At 45.3% G+C, this 23,124-nt stretch overlaps 1 protein-coding gene across 1 annotated transcript in view; it reads left to right on the top strand.

Moving 5' to 3' along the window:
* The first annotated feature begins 313 nt into the window (after positions 1-313).
* Positions 314-23,124, top strand: part of SLC16A14 (solute carrier family 16 member 14) — a 33,719-nt gene continuing 10,908 nt past the window's right edge. Inside the window, exons 1-4 of the mRNA XM_006047087.4 lie at positions 314-960; positions 8,992-9,263; positions 14,788-14,931; positions 20,625-21,608. Of these exons, the coding sequence (XP_006047149.1) occupies positions 9,005-9,263; positions 14,788-14,931; positions 20,625-21,608 (1,387 nt within the window). The 5' untranslated portion in view covers positions 314-960; positions 8,992-9,004. The remainder of the gene's footprint in view (positions 961-8,991; positions 9,264-14,787; positions 14,932-20,624; positions 21,609-23,124) is intronic.

Raw genomic sequence — 23,124 nt, 5'->3', positions numbered from 1 at the left:
GGAACCAGACAATGGTCAGATACTGGAAAGAGAAAAGGCGAGATACCATGCAGGATGAAGTGACCTGAGTGAAAGTCGCTCAGTCGCGTCCGACTCTTTGTGATCCCATGGAATGTAGCCTGCCAGGCTCCTCTGTCCATGGAATTCTCCAAGCCAGAATACTGGAATGGGTAGCCTTTCCCTTCTTCAGGGGATCTTCCCAACCCAGGGATCAAACCCAGGTCTCCTGCATTGCAGGCGGATTCTTAACCAGCTGAGCCACAAGGGAACCCACCACGAAGGCTTTGGTCGCGAATGCTGCAGGCCTGCCCGACTCTTCCACCTACAAACTGCTATATTATGTGGCCCAGCCTTCAGTTAGTTTTTTTTTTTTTTTTTCTTCCCCCATCACTTCTCTCCCATCTCAGAGAAATAGAAGGTACTTCTATTCCCACCTGCATCTTAGGTTTCAGTCCCTTTCCTCCAGTTATAAACGTGCCAAGAGCATTTGAAAACCTCAGTCAAAGCTGGAAACTACAACCCGCCACAAGAGTGTGCACGCGAGGTGACTGCATTTTTTTTTTTTTTTTTTTCCCTGCCAAACCAGAATTAGCCGGTATGGGAATGAACAAGCGTGGAGATTTGAAATTGCACGGATTGGAAGGAAGCTCAGGTTAGGTTCGGGCACCTCCAAACGCACGCCACCCCCTTTTTTTTTTAAAGCCACATGGACTGAGGTCTTGATCTCCAAGCTCCCCAAGACGGAGCTGGCCGGGCAGCGAGAAGCAGAGGCGCCGGGAGCCCGCACCGCGCGCGGAGCCGGGCGGAGCGCCGAGCCGCGGGCGCAGGCAGCTTCGGGATGATCCGCGACATCGCCACAAATCTCTCCGCCCAACAGCTCCGGGGGCTCAGAGGAAGGCAGCGAGTTCGGAGATCCGGGCCGGGAGCCGAGTGAGGCCGCCGCCCGGCGGGCTGTGGGCGGTGAGTATTCCGGGCCGCGCTGCGCCGCGGGCCCGAGGATGGAGAGGCGCCGGGGGCATCTTGGACTGCGGTGGCCGCTGTTCCCCGAGACGCCCGGGAAGCGGCGGCGCGGGCCCCCGGGCCGGATCGGGGAAGGGGCTTCAGGGCGATCGAGGGCAGGGCTGCGCGGAGGCGCGGTGGTCCAGCCCAGGCCGCCCGCCTGGGGGCTCGGGAGCCGCGGGTGAGGTCACCTCGGGGCGGGCGGGCTAGCGCCGGGCCGGGGCGGAGCGTGGGGACGCGCGTCTCTCCCACCGTGTCTAGGGCCCCGCGCGCGTCGTCCAGGGCGCACGGCTCCCCTCCTCACTCCCGCCCGGCCCCGGAGGCGCCCTCGGCTCCGCGCCCAGCCTCGCCCCCCGCATCTTCTCCCGACCCCTGTTAGGGACTCGAACTACAAATGATGGGGCGCGGGGAGGAGGGGGCGGGGGGACCCGGGTCAGAGGACTTTCGGGGTTGCTGGAGGACTCCTGGCGCAGGCTGCAGGGATTGCGATCGGCCCCGCTTCCCCGCGGAGCTGGCGGGCTCCCAGCGTGTGGGGAGACGCGGGATGGAGCGGGGGTGAGGGAGTCTCGAGGTGCTGGGGAAGGGGGAGCACCGAGGGTCCCTCTCGAAGAGGGCGGCGATCGGGGGAGGCAGGCGGCGGGAAGGCCAGACCGCGGGGGGTCCAGCCCCCGGCTTGAGATTCGGGTCCCTCAGTTGCGGTTCTGATCGAGGCCCCTCAGGAAGGGAAGAGGAGACAAAAATGAGGCGAGGGGCCGGGGGCGGGGGCGGCTTTGTCGGGACCGGACGCCGCTGAGGCCTCGGAAGGCGTTTTAGGAGCTCAACTCTGCTTAACAATTAAGCCGTTTTCTTTCCACGGAAAAGCTGATCTAGGCTCATTAGCAAGGATGAGTGAGGGTTATTATTGGACATTGGAAAGGTTCCTTTTCGCTTTGCCTGTGATGTGTGTATGTGTATGAGACAGTCAGTCAGTCAGTTAGTTATTCACCATTCACTAGTGATGGTGGATAAAATAAGCTTTGGAATCCCTCAGACCCGGGTCCAAATTTGGCTTACCACGCAGGTGGCGCCAGTAGTAAAGAACCCACCTGCCAAAGCAGGTAGACTTAAGAGAGGTGGGTTCGATCCCTGTGTTGGGAAGATCCCCTGCAGGAGGGCATGGCAACCCATTGCAGTTTCCTTGCCTGGAGAATCCCATGGACAGAGGAACCTGGTGGGCTACCGTCCATAGGGTCGCAGAGTTGGACATGACTGAAGCAACTTAGCATGCGTGCACCTGGTAGTTTAGCCTCTCTAAGCTACGTGGCCCCCATTCTACAAGTAGCCTCAATTTCCTTATCTGTGAAATGGAACATTAGTATCAACTGGACAGAATCGTGGTGGAGAAGCCACCAAGCACAATCCCTGGCCATAGGAGGCACTCAGGTGTTCAGTTCCCTCTAATTCAGCGTGAACCTGGCTAGGGTACCTGACAGTCGTTTCTACTGCGCTGTGGTCTCCGCACTAGCTCAGCTGTTCCAGGCTCTTTAGCCTGTTGACCTCAAGTGCACCCTCCAAAGGCTGGATATTTCCAGTGCACACCAGGTCTAGAGTGCAAATATTGATAAAGCCAAATTACAGAGAGGCCCACTACACACCTACATCTAATGACGAACCTACTACCAGCATAACTGTCCACCTCTGGGGAAGATTGTATTTTATATTTTATTTTGGAGCTTTCCCTTTCACTTCTCATTTATAATGAACTCCTTACATGCTAACATAGTCGACCCTGATGCTGGGAAAGATTGAGGGCAGGAGTAGAAGGGGACAACAGAGAATGAGATGGTTAGATGGCATCACTGATTCAAGGGACATGAGTTTGAGCAAACTCTGGGAGATAGTGAAAGACAGGGAAGCCTGGCATGCTGCAGTCCATGGGATCACAGAGAGTTGGACCAAACAACAACATCACAATAGTCAAATTAAAAATCGATGACTTGCTTATAAAACTTACTCCCCTAACAGTGATGTGGAAAGTTTAATTTCCTTTTAATCTCTGAAACACTCCCACAGGCTCTGAATTATTTTCATTTCTGCCTGTTACCAGGTAAATATGTAGCTGATTTCCATGTCATAGCCTGCATGTGTTACTTCATTTACCCCATGAATAGTTTCTCTTTCACTGGTAATGAGCTCACTTTAGGGAAGGATGGGAAGTTGACTGTTGGTCCCTAATCTTCCCATCTCCTTCCTTCAGCTTCTTCAGTGCAAGGCCCTAATGTGACTGGCAGAGCTTCTATTGCAGGTGAACCTAGAATGGGTTACATCTTATACTTCCCTTTCTATCATTAGGCAGACTGTCCTCTCATGGTGGGAGAAGAGGGTGTTGGGGAAGCACACACACAAGTCTACAGCCCAATGCAGACTAGTCTTCCCAAGGGAAACGGCTCTGAATTGCCACCAGTCTACTGGAGGCAAGAAGCTGAACCAGGAGATGTTTAAAAGATAGAGGGAACTTTACTCTTATAGTAGTTTGTTATTCAGTCACTAAATTGTGCCCAACTCTTTGCCACCCCATGGACTGCAGCACACCAGACTTCCCTGTCCTTCACCATCTTGTAGAGCTTGCTCAAACTCATGTCCATTGAGTCAGTGATGCCATCTAACCATCTCATCCTCTGTCGCCCCCTTCTCCTCCTGCCCTCAATCTTTCCCAGCATCAAGGTCTTTGCTTCAGATGGCCAAAGTATTGGAGCTTCAGCATGAGTTCTTCCAATGAATATTCAAGGTTGATTTCCTTTAGGATTGACTGGTTTGATCTCGATATATATTTAGAACTTTCCCCAAAAATTTAAATAAAAGAGAAATTACTTGAAAGGCCATCATTCAAAGAATAATCTCCATCAACAGGTTTGTTTCACTCCAGTCTGTTTTTCCCCCCCCATGGATAACATATTTTTAAAAACAACCAAAAAGGAGTTATTTCATGCACCCCATTTTGTGACCCCCCAAGTATAATTCACCTTAGTGTGACCTTTATATGTCTTCAAAGAGCCTGTGTAGTTTCATTTTTGATGGTGCACTGGCATTGCATAGCTATGGCATGAGTGACTGATCTAACACTTACTGTAATGCTGGGTATTAGAGATATTTGTAAGATCGTTTTTTTTTTTTCTCTCATTCTTTCAAAATTTCACTATTAGAATTCAGTTAAGCCTTGAAGGATGAGCAGAAGAGGAGCAGGAGATTTGAAGGAGAGAAGAGTGTTCCCAAAAGAAGAAAACGTCATGCAGAAAAACTTGCAAGGCTGTGCCAGGTTCAGGGAGCTGCAGGTGCTTCCACCAGCCTGGAAAGTAGAGGGCAAAGGTGAAGAACGGGAGGAGGGAGCTGGCAGAGCGGCAGATAACACAAGAGGAGAACCTGGGGGCAAGACAGGGCAGTTTGAACTTGATCCTCAAGATAACGTGACAGGGTGGGGAAGTTACATGGTAAGATAGCATTTTATCGCTCCCAGCAGCCTGGGTAAACAAGAAGTGACGGGAAGAACCCAGCAGAGAGCAGCAGCGTGGGCAGGAAGTGTAGTGGCTGAGAACTGCCCAGCTGTTTAAGAGATAGAATCATCTAAAAGATAAAAACAATGAGTACGAAAGGAAGAGTCAAGATGTGTTAATTGCTCGGTGGTGTCCGACTCTTGCAACACCATGGACTGTAGCCTGCCAGGCTCTCTGTCTGTGGAATTTCCCAGGCAAGAGTACTGGAGTGGGTTGCCATTTCCTTCTCCAGAGCATCGAACCCGGGTCTCCTGCATTGCAGGTAGACGCTTTACTGTCTGAGCCACCAGGGAAGCCCAATAGATAAAAATAATGAGTAGGAGAGAAGGGAAGAGTCACGATGAGCCCCAGGATAGATCCTTTAAATTGCTCTTCCACTAGCATCCTTGATCTTTTAGTGCCTGTTTCTTCCCAACAAACTCTTAGTCTGGGGATTAGTGAACTTTACCTATAAAGTGTCAGAGAGTAAGCATTTTAAGTTCTGCAGGTCACATAGCCTTCAAAAAGGTAAAAACAATTCTTCGCTCAGGAGTGTACAGAGAGATGCTGTGCAAACGGCACAGGATGCCTCCCCAAGGGAGGTTGGGCTCTGGGTGCTTTGCCACAGTCTGCTTCTGTCCTCTCATCCATGTGCCAGTACTGCACAGAAAAGTCCCCCAGTTGGAGGTGTTCCTAGTGTATTTGGGACTGTTTTTTACATCACCTTCCTCCACTGCAACTAAAGGATTTTCAGTAATAATCACGTGTCACGGTCAGTAATAACTGTTTTCTGATTTGCTCTTCTGTTTTAAAATAATTACCTGAAACAAAGAATGCATTTGCATTTTAAAGACATTATTCAAACTGAGTAAAACATTTTTTGCATTGACTGCTTTCCAAACCCAAGTTTTTCACCCTGCGCTCTTGCACTCTGTTTCGCTTTTAAATTTTAAACAAAAATGAAGACTGCAGGTGGGCATGTGGAGGGCAAAAGTCAAGTAGCTGGCATCCTGCTCTTCATCTCCACCATCATGTGATGTCAGGGTCCATCTCGAAGGTCCTGCTAAAGGCAGTGATGTGTAACATTGCAGGCACTGCAGACTCAAACTGAGCTGAGCTGAGTGTCAGCAGTTCTAAATTCTTAGAAACTCTTACTGTCAAAACAGATATGTGCATACAGATGGTCAAAAGACACAGGAAAAGATGTTCAATGCAAATTAAAATTTCAGTGGTCAGAATAGCCACCGTCAAGAAGTCTACAAATAATAAATTCTGGGGAGGATGTGGAGAAAAAGGGAACCCTCCTACACTGTTGGTAGAAATATAAATTTGTGCAGCCGCTATAGAAAACAGTATGGAGAGTCCTTTAAAAACTAAAAATAGAGTTGCCATACGATCTAGCGGCTCCACTCATGGGCATGTATCTGGAGAAAACCATAATTCAAAAAGATACATTCACCCGAATTTTCACTGCAGCACTGTTGACCATCGCCCAAACACAGAAGTAGCCAATATGTCCATCAACAGAGGAATGGATAGAGAAGATGTGGTACATATATACAATAGAATAATATTCAGCCACTTAAAAAAAAATATGAAATAATGCCATTTGCAGTAACATGGGTGGATCTAGAGATCGTCATACTGAGTGAATTATGTCAGATAGGAAAACACAAATATCATATGTATCACTCATGTGGAATCTCTAAAAAATGAAACAAATGAACTTATTCACAAAACAGATTCACACTTAGAAAACAAACTTCCGGTTACCGAAGAGGAAAGGTCAGAGGGAGGGATAAATTAGGAGTTTGGGATTAACATATACACACTGCTGCTACTGCTGCTGCTAAGTTGCTTCAGTCGTGTCCAACTCTGTGCGACCCCATAGACTGCAGCCCACCAGGCTCCCTCGTCCCTGGGATTCTCCAGGCAAGAACACTGGAGTGGGTTGCCATTTCCTCCTCCAATGCATGCAAGTGAAAAGTGAAAGTGAAGTCACTCAGTTGTGTCCAACTCTTCGCGACCCCATGGACTGCAGCCTACTAGGCTCCTCCATCCATGGGATTTTCCAGGCAAGAGTACTGGAGTGGGGGGCCATTGCTTTCTCCAGTATACACACTACTGTATATAAAATAGATAATCAATAAGGACCTACTGTATAGCACAGGAAACTACATTCAATATTATATAATAACCTATAAAGGAAACTGAATTGCTGTGCTGTACTCCTGACATGCTATTGTAAATAAACTATACTTCAATAAAAGGATTTTTTAAAAAGAAATAGACAGTAAGGAAAAAAAGCCAGATGTGTGCAGCTGGGGCCCTATATGTGTCAGTTCAGTTCAGTCGCTCAGTCCTGTCTGACTCTTTGTGACCCCATGGACTGCAGCAGGCCAGTCTTCCCTGTCCATCACCAACTCCCGGAGCTTGTTCAAACTCATATCCATTGAGTCGGTCATGCCATCCAACGTCTCATCCTCTGTCATCCCCTTCTCTTCCTGCCCTCAATCCTTCCCAGCATCTGGGTCTTTTCCAGTGAGCCAGTTCTTCTCATCAGGTGGCCAAAGCAAAAATATGACCATTAGTTCTCTGAAATAACTTCCATGTAGAACACAGTGTTTAGAAAATGATGCTGATGCGATGCCTACAGACATAATATGAAAACATCATTGTTTGAAACCTTGACCAACAAAGGATTTTTTTCAGGGAAGAGTGTTTTGTCAGTGACATCTAGAATTACTGGCACAACAGTGATGACAAAAAAGCAGACCAATTTCTAGTCGTTGGTTCTTGCTTTTTTTGTCCTCGGTGGTGGCTTCTGGGGCCAAGTGCCCCCTCTGCTCTGTCCGTGGTGCTTCACTGCCCCGCAGGGCTCAGCTGCCCAACAATCACTTCCACTTGTTGTAGACAGTAGTTTGTTTAATTATCCTGAACACTGAGGCCCCAACATAGCCACCATCCTCCTCATTCTCCACCAGTGAGCTAGCTTCCCTGGACTGCACCAAAGAAACTACACTAACAAGCATAACTTTCCATCCCATGCTTACTCTCTTGTCTCTATCTATCTGCTGCTTCCTCCAGTCTTAGAGGATTGGTCACCCTTCTTGATCAAGACTAACCCTGTCCCATGACCTCTGGGGTTAATCATTCTCTGTCTCTCTGGGCTTCCCAAGTGGCTCTGTGGGTAAAGAATTTGCTTGCAGTGTAGAAGTCACAAAAGACTTGGGTTTGATTCTTGGGTTGGGAAGATCCCCTCGGGGAAGGGCATGGCAGTCCACTCCAGTATTCTTTCCTGGAGAATCCATGGACAGAGGAGCCTGGCAGACTACGGTCCATGGGGTCACAGAGAGTCAGACACGACTGAAGTGACTTAGCACGCATGCATCTATGTCTGTCTCTGTCTTTATCTCTATCTCTATTTTTTTCTTTATTCTCAGTTCCTATGCACATACTTCAATCTCATCCTACAAGATAAAACCAGAGACCTTCCCTGACCTGGTATCATCTCCCCTCTAGCTCCATCCAACTTCCATCCTCTTGATCGAACAACTTGAGAGATGGATCTATACAAAGCACATATCCCATCTTATCTCATCCTTGTGCAAATGCAGCTGCCAACTGTTCATTTTGTAAAGATAAACTCCAAGATCCTTTTTTGACACATAAAAGCCTTCAAGATCTAGCCCCTGGCTTTCTGGTAAGCTGAACATCACTGTAGTATCCAAATTTCTTTAGTCTGATTTCCTGTTGTCTTAGCAGTTTTCTAGCTTCCCAGGTAAATGCTCAGAATGGGGGTGGACAGAGGGGATAAAAGTAAGTCTTGTATGTCAGATATAGCATCATCATTATTAGAAAACTCTATCTCCCATTGTCAGATAACAAATTAGCTTCTTCTTTACCAGTCTCCCAAGTTGGGTTCATATGAGTCAGTCCCCCTGAGGCCAACCCCCTGTAGCTGTACTGAACAAATTGAACACTTGGACCCACAAAACTATGAACAATAACCTCTGCCAGGAGCCTGCACAGGACCGAGCTACCCTGCCTAAGGCCAGGCGCCTTCCTTCTCTGACATCTGTGTTATCTGTCAGTTTCCATCTCAGTAAGGGACACAAGGCTTGGGCTTTGGAATCAGGAATAGCTGGGTTCAATTCCCAGGTTCCTGTCTAGCCATACCATCTACTGGCCTTGAGAACTTGGGAAAGGTGCTTAACTTCTCTGAGTCGATTTTCATTTCTTTGAAATAACCAGCATAGTATTTATATACTGGATGACTGCAAAGATGAAACAGGTTTCATAAAAGCATTTGGTCTTGTGAAAAGCAAGACGTGTTCCCAAATCTACATAATGACGAAGACTAAAGATCCAGTGTGACGGTGGGGTGACTTTGGTTTTGATGGGGAGGTAGTGCTTTCCAAAGAAGAAGGAGATATTTTTTGTTCTAATGTTCCATGAAATTATTTGTCCTTATGTATTTCAGAACATCTTGGAAAATGTATACAAGTCATGAAGACATTGGGTATGATTTCGAAGATGACCCCAAAGATAAGAAGACACTTAAACCCCACCCAGACATTGATGGCGGCTGGGCCTGGATGATGGTCTTGTCCTCTTTCTTTGTGCACATCCTCATCATGGGCTCCCAGATGGCCCTGGGCGTCCTCAATGTGGAGTGGCTTGAAGAATTCCATCAGAGCCGCGGCCTGACAGCATGGGTCAGCTCCCTCAGCATGGGTGTCACTTTGATTGTGGGTATGTTCACGTGTGACCTGTTGTCAATTATAACTATAATATGACAGTCCCTCGCTATATGTCAGGCTTTATCTCGTTGAAGTACCAGAGATGAGATGTTGGTGGATGTTACTCTTGTTTTTATTGTGGTCAGATATACCTAACATGAAATTTACCCTTTTAACCATTTTTAGGTATACAGTTCAATACCATTGAGTACATTCATCACCACTGTCCATCTCCAGAACTTTTCTCATCTTCCTAAACTGAAATCTTACCAGTTAAGCCATAACTCCCCATTGCCACCTCTCCTCTCAGCCCCCTGTCTCTGGCCACTACCATTCTGTTTAAAGTCTCTATGAATTTGTTTACTCTAAGTACCTTGAATAAGTAGAATCAGACAATATTTGTTCTTTTGTGTGATACTCCTATTTGAGTACTGTAAACATTTTGAGCATTTAAAAAAATGATCATTAAAAATGTTTGCCCCTGTTTTCTTAACTATTGTAAACCATTACCTACCATTACGAATATGTTTTTAAACACTTATCAATATTTTTAAAAGATAAAAAAAAACTTAGAGAAAACACAGTAAAAGTAAATAGCCATCCTATTTCAGAGCCCTGGTGTTTTAAATTTGAAATATTGATCCCATGTGGTTGAAAAATCTATTAAGCTGTTTTTAGAAAGGTTATTGATACAGCAAACAGGAAGGAATAATAATATATTCTTGTATTTTGTTGTTTAAGCTAACCACCCAGCAATCTATGAAAGCAATTCTTATCTAATTGGAGATAGTAAATCAGAAAGCTGAAAAAAAGAGAAAGTGGTTAGTCACTCAGTCGTGTCCGACTCTTCGCAAGCTCATGGATTGTAGCCCGCCAGGCTCCTCTGGCCATGGGATTCTCCAGGCAAGAATACTGGAGAATGCCCTGCCCTGCCCTCCTCCAGGGAAAACATAAATGGCCTCAGATATCTTCCTGGTTTTGTGAAAGGATGTGTATGACAGGCATATTTGTGTTTGACGAGAGTCTGTGCCTTGTCAGTGATTTCCACATTGGTAATTAATTGCTTGAATTCAATTCAGAGATTTGTTGATCTTGGCTGGTATTCAGCCAGTTTCTTTTGGATAATACCAGTGACATTGGTAACAGTGGCAGTGCTAATGACGGAAAACAAGGACAGAGTGTTATTTCTCAAGATGTGTGCAGGGGGTGTGTGTTTATCACAGGGATTGGTTACTGCTCTAGTTTTAAAATTAAATAAGGGCACCATTATGTGTGTGAGTGATTTGCTGATAAATCATTTTTGCCTGTAACTGTAATGAACTGACTCCTTCAACCCTGCCGTGGCCTTGTTCAAATCAGGACTGTTGTATCATATGAGAAGTGCAAGTAGGTTAATCTTAGTGCAGGGAATTTGCTAGTTTTATGTTGGATATGGGCTTCCCTAGTGGCTCAGATGGTAAAGAATCTGCCTGCAATGAAGGAGACCCTGGTTTGATCCCTGGGTTGGGAAGATCCCCTGGAAGAGGGCATGGCAACCCACTCCAGTATTCTTGCCTGGAGAATTCCATGGACAGAGGAGCCTGGTGAACTACAGTCCAGGGGGTTGCAAAAAGCCAGACATGACTGAGCGAATAACACTTTCATGTTGGATATAATTTTACCTTTTCAATGAGTAAGTAAAGGAAAACTAGTCTTCTGAAATACTTAAATCCATTTTCTTACCTTTTTTAAAATAAACATTTAGAGGGTAGAACAAAATACTTTCAGATTTAAACTAGGAAGTGTGTGTGTACAACAAAAAAGAAAATTCAGCCAAAGGCCAGGATATTTGTCCCAATATTTTCCAAGCCATCCAGTAAGATTGTCTTTGGTATTATTTCATGTTTCACAAGTTCCATAGGCATAAACAATGGAAATCAGTCCTAAAGTTATTGGATGTGTTTCTTGGGCTTCCGTCACAGCTCAGTTGGTAAAGAATCTGCCTGTAATGAGGAGACCCTGGTTCAATTCCTGGGTCAGGAAGATCCCCTGGAGAAGGGATACGCTATCCACTTCAGTATTCTTGGGCTTCCCTTGTGGCTCAGCTCATAAAGAATCTGTCCGCAATGCCAGAGATCTGGGTCCGATCCCTGGGTTGGAAAGATCCCCTGGAGAAGGGATACACTACCCACTTCAGTATTCTGGCCTGGAGAGTTCCATGGACTGTATAGCCCGTGGGGTCACAAAGAGTTGGACACAACTAAGCTACTTTCACTTTCACTTTCCTGAAGATGATCCCCCAAATCAGAACACCTAACTCAACAGTGGTGATGAAATGTGATTGTCACCTTTCATTGGGAGGTAACTGTGGATTCTGAATTCTGAGAGTTTCTGAATTCCAGACAGTGGAGCTTCCGACAGTAGAATAACCTTTCTTCAGGAAAGGTACCTGCCAGATAAACATCTTTTATCTTGCGCTCAGAAATTATAGCACAGCAAGGCTCATAGTTATATAAATGAAAGGTCTTTTATTCTGTCTATCATGACCCTAAATTGCTATTCATTATCTAAGGTGCCTGATACAGGTGGAGGCAGATATGTTGGGTGCTTTTCCAAGGCAGAAGCCAGCAAAAACAGCTCTCCTTTATTTAGCACTTATTACACACCAAGTGTGGGCTTCCCAGGTGGTGCCAGTGGTAAAGAACATGCCTGTCAATGCAGGAGATGTAGAAGAGGTGGGTTCAATCCCTGGGTTGGCAAGCTCCCCTGGAGAAGGATATGGCAACCCACTCCAGTATACTTGCCTGGAAAATTCCATGGACAGAGGAGTCTGGTGGGCCCATAGTGTTGTAAAGAGTAGGACACGACTGAAGCTACTTAGCATACATGAACTCATGCACATGCCAGGTGCATATGATGTACATGATCTCATTTGATTCTCTGGCAAGCCTGGGGGCCAGACCATCATCTTCATCTCACAGAGGAGATCATGCAACGCCCAGAGACGTTACGTTACTGAAGTTAACTTGTAACCGGTAAGTGAGGGACAGGCTTCAAATGTGGTCCATTGGACTCCAAAATGGTGCCCACTCTACCACCCTGCCTGCCATGACATTAAATGAGAACCAAAAATATATTTGAAGTGAATAAGTATAAATTGTTTTCTCTTTCTCATCCTTGAGTTACCGCCTTTAAATTTAAAAATTCCATGCATTGTGTCACAGAGTTGAAAGCACTCTCTTGGGCAGTGAGTCGCCCGTGGGAAACTAAGTAAATTCATTCTTTTTTTTGTTTGGCTGCGTCGGGTATTAGTCGCAGCACTTGAGGCCTTCCTTGTGTCATGCGAGGTCTTCCATCTCAGCGCACAGACTCTCTAGTTGTAGCACACAAGCTCAGTATTTGCATGGGCTTCATCGCTCCACGGCATGTGAGATCTTAGTTCCTGACCAGGGACTGAACCCACGTCCCCTGCATTGCAAGGCTGATTCTTTAACTGCTGGATCACCAGGAAGTCCCAGCTTAGTAAGTTTTTAGCCTGAGATAGTCCCCCCTGAACATAGGGTTTCATAACTGCATAAAGTAATCATGATAAAAAAATGTGACATCTTTTTTATTTTTTTTGGCGACACTGCACAACTTGAGGGATCTTACTGCAATGAGAGTGCTGAGGCCTAACCACTGGCTGCCAAGGAATCCCCTAAGATGATGTTTAAAATGCATGATCTTGGACTTCCCTGGTAGTCCTGTGGTAAGAACTACACCCTTCCAATGCAGGGGACTTGGGTTCCACCCCCGGTTGGGGAATTAAGATCCCACATAGCACACAGCACAGTCAAAAAAAATAAATAAAATGGATGATCTTACTGAATGCTCCAATGCTTTGACCACCTGTTGTGAAGAGCCAACTCATTGGAAAAGACCCTGATGCTGGAAAAGACTGAGGGCAAAAGGAGAAGAGGGAGGCAGAGGATGAGATGGTTAAATAGCATCACTGACTGAGTAGATACGAATTTGAGCAAACTCCAGGAGATAGTGAAGGACAGAGGAGCCTGGTGTGCTGCAGTCCATGAGGTCGCAAAGTCAGACCCAACTTAGCGGCTGAACAACAACACTGAATGTTGAGTACAGCCTCAAATGTTTGAAGAAGGAATCACTTATCCCAAGACAAGTTGCCACAAAGGCAGGAAGAAAAGAGGGTTGACGAAAATTTAAAAAAAAAAAAAAAAAATAGAGCGAAGTGTATTCCTGAATCTCCACACGGTGTCGTAAATGCATAGCCTGATGGGTCTCATTGGAACTGAGAGTCAGCAGAGCCTGAAGTATGTGTGAAGTCATGAGAAGTTCTTTCCGGCTTGGTTTGCATCTAGATGTCCTCATGAAAACAGGCTACAGGTGCCTCGCCTGAAGCATGGACGTCCTGAGAACCCCTTCCATACTCCCTTAAAGTCTGGAGAAAAAACTCAAATGTGTACAGAAGCCAAACAAGCAACGTACATGAAACCAGGAGGCCAAATAAGAGACTGACATGTGGGTGGGGACTGCGGCAAACCGGAGAGGGTGTAACACAGCTAAACAGGATCACCTACTGTACACAGCCAGCTGCTTTGGGCCGTATGGGAAGATCTGTTGCCCCTGGATTTTTTTTATGAATAATCGTAATTTTTAAATGTTGGCAACTGACTCAAAACATTTAAAACTTTGTTCTCGATAAACAAAATGTTTACACAGGCTGCATGGAGCCCCTGGACCTCTAGTGTAGGATCTGTTGTAGACCAGAAAATGAATCAACATGTCTATTTATTTCAGGCCTGTCTTCCCTGAAAATCTAGAACCTTGTGTTCTTCGGGGACATTTTTGAAACCTGTCTTTGCGTGCCAAAAGCTCTCTGCACATAAGGCCACGGCAGGGGGTTTGGTTTGTTTTAGTTAACAGCTCTAGTAATGTTTTGTCTTCATATAAAGATTCCCTAAGAAAATAAAATGAAAATAAAATGCCACTCAGTTCAGTTCAGTTCAGTCGCTCAATCATGTCTGACTCTTTGCGACCCCATGGACTGCAGCACGCCAGGCTTCCCTGGCCATCACCAACTCCCGAAGTTTACTCAAACTCATGTCCATTGAGTCGGTGATGCCATCCGACCATCTCATCCTCTGTTGTCCTCTTCTCCTCCCGCCTTCAATCTTTCCCAACATCAGGGTCTTTTCAAATGAGTCACTTCTTCGCATCAGGTGGCCAAAGTATTGGAGTTTCAGCTTCAGCTTCAGTCCTTCTAATGAACACTCAGGACTGATCTCCATTAGGATGGACTGGTTGGATCTCCTTGCAGACCAAGGGACTCTCAAGAGTCTTCTACAACACCACAGTTCAAAAGCATCTATTCCTCGGTGTTTGGCTTTATTTATGGTCCAACTCTCACATCCATACATGACTACTGGAAAAACCATAGCCTTGACTAGATGGATGTTTGTTGGCAAAGTAATGCCTCTGCTTTTTAATATGCTGTGTAGGTTGGTCATAACTTTCCGCTACTCAGTTCCTTTCTCAATGTTCTGTGACAGGGCCTTTCATCGGCTTGTTCATTAACACCTGTGGGTGCCGCCGGACAGCCATCATCGGAGGGCTCCTGAACTCGCTGGGCTGGGTGTTGAGTGCCTACGCCGTGAACGTGTATTATCTCTTTATTACCTTTGGACTGGCAGCTGGTAAGCATGGTGAATTTCCTTTTTTTTTTTTTTTTTTGCCACGCCACACACCGTGCGGAATCTTAGTTTCCCAACCAGGGGTGGAACCCAGACCCCTTGCTTTGGACGCACAGAGTCTTGACCACTGGGCCTCCAGGAAAGTCCCCATAAGTGGTTGTCCTAAACTTGACTTTATGTGTTTCTGTTGAGTATTTGGGCAATGAATTTTGTCGTGGAGAAAAGAGACCCATTAAATATTTAGTCCCTTTGTCTCCATCCTACCCTACCCATATCCTATCCTCCAGGTAATACTTTTAATATAAGATATTAAATATGCCTGAAGCGTGAGGAAACAACCGAACAGCTGTACTTGGCCTCCGTAATAGAATTTAATTAAATTTTCTATATCTGGTTCTAAGTGCTAGTCCTTCTCTTGTAACAAAACCCATGTACTAACAACATTCTCTCATTTAAGAACTGCAGAATCCAGTGTGAATCAGAGAAAAATCACGTTCTCCTTTGGCTCTGCTCAAAATAATGAAATAGCAGCAAAACCCACACAGGTTTAGAGACTGTAAGAATCAAATCCAGAGCAGAGTGGCAGTCCCCAGGAGATATATGAAAATTGGCTCAGGCAGCACAGTTTGCATATCCATTTTGCAAAATGTATTCCCAGCCATAATTTCTTCTATCAACAGATAGCAGAATGCACATAGATAAGTAGTTTCTTACTCATACAACTGTATTTCAGTGAACCGGATCCAGCCTGACCTTTTAGAATACAGAGCTATAATCGTCATAAATGGCACCTTGATGGCGGTGTTTGTGTAAGAGTTCAAAGTTAGAATTGGAACCCTTGGGTTTTTTTTCCCACTTATATGTGTGACTTTGGGAAAATTACTTAACTTGCTTATGCCTCAGTCTCTTTATCTGCAAATGGAATAATTGACTGCTTGGCTTACAGGATTGTTGAAAAGGTTATATGAAATGATCTGTATGAAGCACTTAGCACAATGCTTGGCACATAATAAAGTCTTAAGTGAATGTTAGCTAATATATAATTGCTATTATATATAATACAGTGTTTTTATTATAAGCTTAAGTTTATGCTTTAAGGTAGCAGGAGAAGGTGAACATAAAAACCAATTGTCCACATAAGCTGACAAGTTGGTTCTCTGTGATGTATCCATATATACATCTTTAGGTGTAAAAAGCACTTCTGTGTGCTATGAAGCCTAGTTTGGAAACCACTGATCTGAAGTGAAGGACTTGACAACAGTTCTTAACGAACAATTCAAAATGTTTTTCCTGAGGCGATTTAGAAACTTCCCCATAACAGTCCAATGAATAGAGCTGGCACACAGGGATTTTACTTCTGCTAAAACTGAGGGAGTCACACCGGGGTCTCTGGGCAGACACATGGGAGCCCCTAGGAACTTGATCCATGTTGTCAGGACTATGAATCAATCCCCAAAACTGGTACTTGAGGGAGTTGCCTGGTGGTCCAGTGGGTTTACCAGTGTTAGAAGTTTGCCCTTCACTGCCATGGCTCAGGTTCAGTCCCTGGTCAGAGAACTAAGATCACACAAGCATGGCCAAAAGAAAAAACTAGGACTTGAAATTTATTCCCATCATTTAGACATGCCTATGGTCAGACTCTTTGTTTCAGACTCTTTGTTGAAACGGAATTTTATCTCTTGCAATTAGTTGCTTTGGATCCTCAAATAATGTGATCTCCATATTCATTCATTTACTTATTTATTCAACAAGTATTTATGGATCCAAGGAAGTAGGAAAAAGATCAGGAGACCAGTGAAAGGAAAGTGTTTCTTGAAACACTTTATTATACCCACTTTTTATACAGGAAACACCTGAAGAAAGTCTCTGAAAATAAATGTATCCACTTTCTCCCCAAACATAATTATATTTAAGTGGAAAATCCAGCTAAATCAGCTAGCTTGTATACTGTTGGGCTGTCATTAGTGAGACATTTTGAAACTGATTGACCCTATTTGATAGAAAAGAAACAAAGTTAGATGCAAAGATCTGCAAAAAGTGAGTGACTGAAACAACAAAAACAAAACTAAATTAATTAAAAAAATTTTAAAGGCAAGTTATTGAGATATATATGTGTGTATGCATGTTTATCACAGTACAGTGATAAACATATTTGTATATCTGTATGTACATATCTCTTTATGTTTGAAAGAGACTTAGGTGACATCCTTCATTACAAGAAGCATTTGAGGCAGATTTGTTTGTATTTGTTTTTTTAACATCTAGGCAATTAAAATTGCATGGATGTCCTCCTAATGAGCAGAAAATTAACATCTGTTTGAGTGATCTTACTTACCCAGAGAGTCTGGACAAATTTCTTCAGCTCTGCCATTTAAGGGCTCCATTTTCTTACTCGGCTCCTGGAAGAACCTTTCCCTCCAATCCGAGCTTTTTACTCAAAACCACAAGATTGATTCTCCCCTGCTCGTCTTCTTCCTGGCTTACCCGGGTACAAAGTTGAAAGTGTTAGTCGCTCAGTCTGACTCTTTGCAAAGAATCTGACTCTTTGCAGCCCCATGGACTGTAGCCCTCCAGGCTCCTCTGACCGTGAATTCTCCAGGCAAGAATAGTGGAGTGGGTTACCATTCCCTTCTCCAGGAGAGCTTCCCCACCCAGGGATTGAACATGGGTCTCCTGAATTCCAGGCGGATTCTTTACTGGCTGAGCCACCAGGGAATCGACCTGATGTGGTGAAGAATTGTTCCAGGGCCCTGCTTGACCACTGGGCTTGGGCCTCAGTATCTGCAAGGCCTGTCCTACACACTCATAGAATAATTGTGCCAATTTTGAATCACAAAGGATGAGGGGGATGAGGAATCACATGAGGAAGGGGGATGCTGTTCAGGACAAGGAGAGGTAATAGATGCTTATAGCATCAGGCACGGATTTTTTTTTCTCACATGTCGTGGGAGTATTTATTATTTAAATGATGTTATAATTGGTGCTACTCTTATGCTTTGGTCTCTCTCTCGATTCGGTTCCTTATTAGTCATTTCATTCTGCTGCTGTTTAGCAATCCGTAACCACATTTAATTTAGGATGTTGGTTATTGTCAGTGACAAATCAGATTTTGAAAAGTAAACTTTTGTGCCTCCAGCAAAATGCAGAATGGCAAATTTCAAAGGACAAATGATCCAGTTTCCTCAACAAGTAGATTGTGAGGAAAATAGAGAACTTAAAAGACTTTAAAAAAAAAAAAAATATATATATATATATATATATAGACCAACAAATAGCAATGTGTGGGCCTTACTTGATTTAAACAAATCTTTAAAAAATATGATCATTTGTGAGACAGGGTCTTCCCCAGTGGCTCAGCAGTAAAAAAAAAAAAAAATCCACCTGCAAATGCAGGAGACATGGGTTCAATCCCTGGGTTGGGAAGATCCCCTGAAGAAAGAAATGGCAACCCACTCCAGTATTCTTGCCTGGAGAATCCCATGGACAGAGGAGCCTGGCAGGCTACAGTCCATAGGGTTGCAAAGAGTAGGAAATGACTGAAGCAACTGAGCAGCAGCTTAAGACAATTAGAAATTTAAATACCTTCTGGATATTTTATGATATCAAGGAATGATTCATTTTTCAGATAAGATAATGATGAGATTATCCAGTTTAAAGAATTCATCTATTTTAAAAGCTGGAGCAAAATGCTTCTGCAGCTCCATCCTGGCAGCTGGGGGATGAGCAGTTAAGGGTGAGACAGAGCATGGACGATGGAAAGGGACCCGACCCTGCAGTTGGGTCTGCCTTCCAATCCAGATTCTCCAGCTACCTGTTGCAAGGTCAGGGAAAGTTTCTTAATCTCCATGAGGTTCAATGCTCCCTTTAATAATTTGGGTATAACCACAGGTAGCTTTCAGGTTATTATGAAAATTAAACCAGATAAAACCTGAAAGCCAACTGGAACATCATCGCCACTCAATTAGCAGTAACTATTATTATTATATTTGTGTGTATGACTGCTCTGGTCTCCTTCCAAATTCAAGTAATTCTGAAACTGTTAAATGATGCTGAACTAGGGAAGCTTCTCAGCTTTGGGGCATGCTGTTGGTCACAGTCTCTTCTCTGCTATTAAGCTGCTATCCTAATGTCAGGAGGTTGTAAGCATTAGAACAGAATGGGAACCCCTTGAACAACTGAAGCGGGGTTTTATGGTTTCCCTCCATCTGTACCTAGAAGTTGAGAACACAACCCTCAACCTCTTGGCCAGTGCTTTATTTGATTTCATATTTATTTTATTTTTAAATAAGCTTCATTTTTAGAGCATTTTAGGGCTTCCAAGGTGCACTGCAGTGGTAAAGAACCCACCTGCCACTACAGGAGACGTAAGAGATGTGGATTCAATCCCTGGGTCAGAAAGATCTCCTGGAGAAGGAAATGGCAATCTACTCCAGCATTCTTGCCTGGAAAATTCCATGGACAAGGGAGCCTGGTGGACTTCAGTCCGTGGGGTCACAAAGAGTCGGACACAACTGAGCACAGCAGCACAACTGTTAGGTTCAGCAAAACAAAGCGTTCCCAGTACCCCTGCCCCCAACACACACCACCTTCCCCAGCAGCATTTTAATTTTGTCCATGTAAACCACCAGCTGTTCCTGTTTTCTAAGAAAAATACAATTTAAAAAATCAGAGCTACAAATGAGTATTAGGTGGTTTTGACGTCTAGTAGCTATGTATACTCATGGGTACATTTTAATTCCTTTTATTCTTCTAATGAATTTGGGAACACATTGGCCCATTCCTAAGTCTTCTGCAAATTGCCTGGAGTCACTTCCTCCCCTTGCCCGTGAGTACTTCCTGTGTTTTAAGTGCGATTAGCGCTGATAGCAGAGCACTCAGAATGCATGCTATCCTTCAACAAATCGTTAAGCACATGCTATGTATTCTGGGCAATGCCCAGCATAACAGGGGCTAAAATACACACAGTCCTGCCCTGGTGCAGCTTATATTCTCATGTGAGAATGCAGACTTTACTTTAGTTGTTTATTTAGTATATATAATTTATCTAATATAATTTATTATTATTATTGGTGTAACCTATGCTGAAAAGCCTGTTGGGAGAAATGATGGACTAGAAACAGGCTTCTGTGGGTGATGGTCTTGGTACTTACCTCTCAAGCTCCTTTTTTAACAAACATGATTATATCTTTGTTTAAAAGTTATACAAAAGAAGAGAAAACTCGGGGTGGGTGTAGGCCACAGCAGGAAAAGCCCACATTTTGGACAACAAAAACACACCTGGGTTCAGAGTCTTTCTGAGTGTCAGCTTCTCCAAGTACAAAATGGGCATAATGGCATCTATTGTGTAAGATGTTACGCTTTTATAGAGGGGATTACCTGTGGTAATGTCTGTAAAGCACATGGACCCCGGTGAGTGGTCAATAAGGACTGGCTATTGTTGCTATTTGGAGAAGGAAATGGCAACCCACTCCAGTATTTGGCCTGGAACATCCCATGGACAGAGGAGCCTGGCAGGCTATATCTAGTCCTTGGGGTTTCAAGAGTGGGAGGCCACTTAGCAGCTAAACCATTGTTGTTATTCAAAAACAGTTATAGAGATGAAGGTAATGAGATGCAGATGATCTTGAAGGCTGCCGGTTGGGGCTGTGGCCGTTTACGTTGTGCTGTCTGCCTTTTCTCCCCTCTTGGGGCCGCAGGCTTTGGCAGCGGGATGGCCTACCTGCCGGCCGTGGTCATGGTGGGCAGGTACTTTCAGAAGAGGCGCGCGCTCGCCCAGGGTCTCAGCACCACCGGGACCGGGTTCGGCACGTTCCTCATGACGGTGTTGCTCAAGTACCTGTGCGCAGAGTACGGCTGGCGGAACGCCATGTTCATCCAGGGCGCCGTGTCCCTGAACCTGTGTGTGTGCGGGGCACTCATGAGGCCCCTCTCGCCTGGGATGGACGGCGATGGTCCGGAAGAGAAGGCGCCGCACCACGTCCTGTCGGCTCACTCCACCGAATCGATCAGGTCCAGTGGACAACTGAGGGACGCCGAGGAGAAGCAGGGAGGCCCCGGCACCGAGGACAGCTCCCTCGGGGACGCGCCCGCCCAGGCGTGCCAGGAGAAATCCGCGCACAGAAACGACATGTACGCCTTCCGGCTTCTGAAGACGGTGAGCCAGCTGACCATGAGGGTCAGGAAGGGCTTTTGGGACTGGTACTCGGGCTATTTTGGGACAGCCTCGCTCTTTACTAATCGGATGTTTGTCGCCTTTATTTTCTGGGCTCTGTTTGCCTACAGCAGCTTCGTCATCCCTTTCATTCACCTCCCAGAAATAGTCAATTTATACAATTTATCAGAGCAAAATGATGTGTTCCCCCTGACTTCGATAATAGCCATAGTTCACATCTTCGGGAAAGTGGTCCTGGGCGTTGTGGCCGACCTACCCTGCATCAGCGTGTGGAATGTCTTCCTGATGGCCAACTTCACCCTGGTCCTCAGTATTTTTATTCTGCCCTTGATGCACACCTACGCCGGCCTGGCAGTCATCTGTGCCCTGATAGGCTTTTCCAGCGGTTATTTCTCCCTGATGCCCGTGGTGACAGAAGACTTGGTGGGGATTGAGCACCTGGCCAATGCCTACGGAATCATCATCTGTGCTAACGGCATCTCCGCGTTGCTGGGACCGCCTTTTGCAGGTAAACCCTTCAAGGCATTAAGAGCTTAGAGTGCATGTAGAAAGGTCGGGTTCTCATTTATATTAAAAGTCCAGGATGAATATGAAGTAAGTTTCCATGTGTGCACACACTCCTTTCTCCCTGCCCCCATTCCTGCCCCCAATTTCTTGTGTATAAATTTTAGCAACTTAAAGGTCATTCTTTCACATAGAATGTAGATGAATTTTTGGTCCTTAACCTGTGAGATAAACAACCAGGCTGGTAAAACAGAGAGTGCCATAATGCAGAGCCTGTGCCCCATTAGAAGGAGGCAGTCTCTGCCAGTTCAAGCTTATTTCACCAAGAAATAACAGAAAATCATGACTAGCTCTCCTGTTGTTAGGCACCCCCCCTCCACACACACCAACAACCCACGAGAAGCTAGGACTCTGCACTCTCAGGTGACTTTTCCAGATTTTCAAAACACATCTGTAGATTCAACAGATCTGTGGGCTGGAGCTAGCCCTGTAGGAGTTTCTGTGTGTGTGCTAAGTTGCTTCAGTCATGTCCGACTCTTTGCGATCCCATGGACTGTAGCCCACTAGGCTCCTCTGTCCATGGGATGGGATTCTCCAGGCAAGAACGCTGGAGTGGGTTGCCATGCCCTCCTCCAGGGGATCTTCCTGACCCAGGGATCGAACCCGTATCTTTTACATCTCCCGCATTGGCAGGCAGGTTCTTTACCACTAGCGCCACCTGAGAAGCCCAGGAGTTTTCTACTGGTGCTGTAATAAATCTCCACAAACTTACTGGCTTAAAACAATACAAATGTATAATCTTACAGTTCTGGAGGTCAGCAGGCTAAACTGGATCAGTTCAGTTCAGTTCAGTTGCTCAGTCGTGTCCAACTCTTTGCAACCCCATGAACTGCAGCATTCCAGGCCTCCTTGTCCATCACCAACTCCTGGAGTCCACCCAAACCCATGTCCATTGAGTCAGTGATGCCATCCAACCATCTCATCCTCTGTCGACCCCTTCTCCTCCTGCCCTCCATCTTTCCCAGCATCAGGGTCTTTTCAGATAAGTCAGCTCTTTGCATCAGGTGGCCAAAGTATTGGAGTTTCAGCTTCAACATCAGTCCTTCCAATGAACACCCAGGACTGCTCTCCTTTAGGATGGACTGGTTGGATCTTCTTGCGGTCCAAGGGATTCTCAAGAGTCTTCTCCAACACCACAGTTCAAAAGCATCAGTTCTTCAGCACTCAGCTTTCTTTATACTCTAACTCTCACATCCATACATGACCACTGGAAAAACCATAGCCTTGACTAGACGGATCTTTGTTGGCAAAGTAATGTCTCGCTGCTTTTTAATCTGCTTTCTAGGTTGGTCATAACTTTCCTTCCAAGGACTGGATCACAGTGGGCCAAAACCAAGGTGTTGGTGGAACCGCATTCTTTCTGGAAGCTCTCTGGGGCAATCTGTTTGCTTGCCTTTTGCAGCTTCTGGGGACCACCTGCTTTTTTGTCCCCTGACCCCTTCCTCCATCATCTATGCCAG

The sequence above is a fragment of the Bubalus bubalis genome, chromosome 2 (genome assembly GCF_019923935.1).
Source record: "Bubalus bubalis isolate 160015118507 breed Murrah chromosome 2, NDDB_SH_1, whole genome shotgun sequence".
Classification (NCBI taxonomy): Eukaryota; Metazoa; Chordata; class Mammalia; order Artiodactyla; family Bovidae; genus Bubalus; species Bubalus bubalis.
This window is presented reverse-complemented; position numbering and strand designations above follow the sequence as displayed.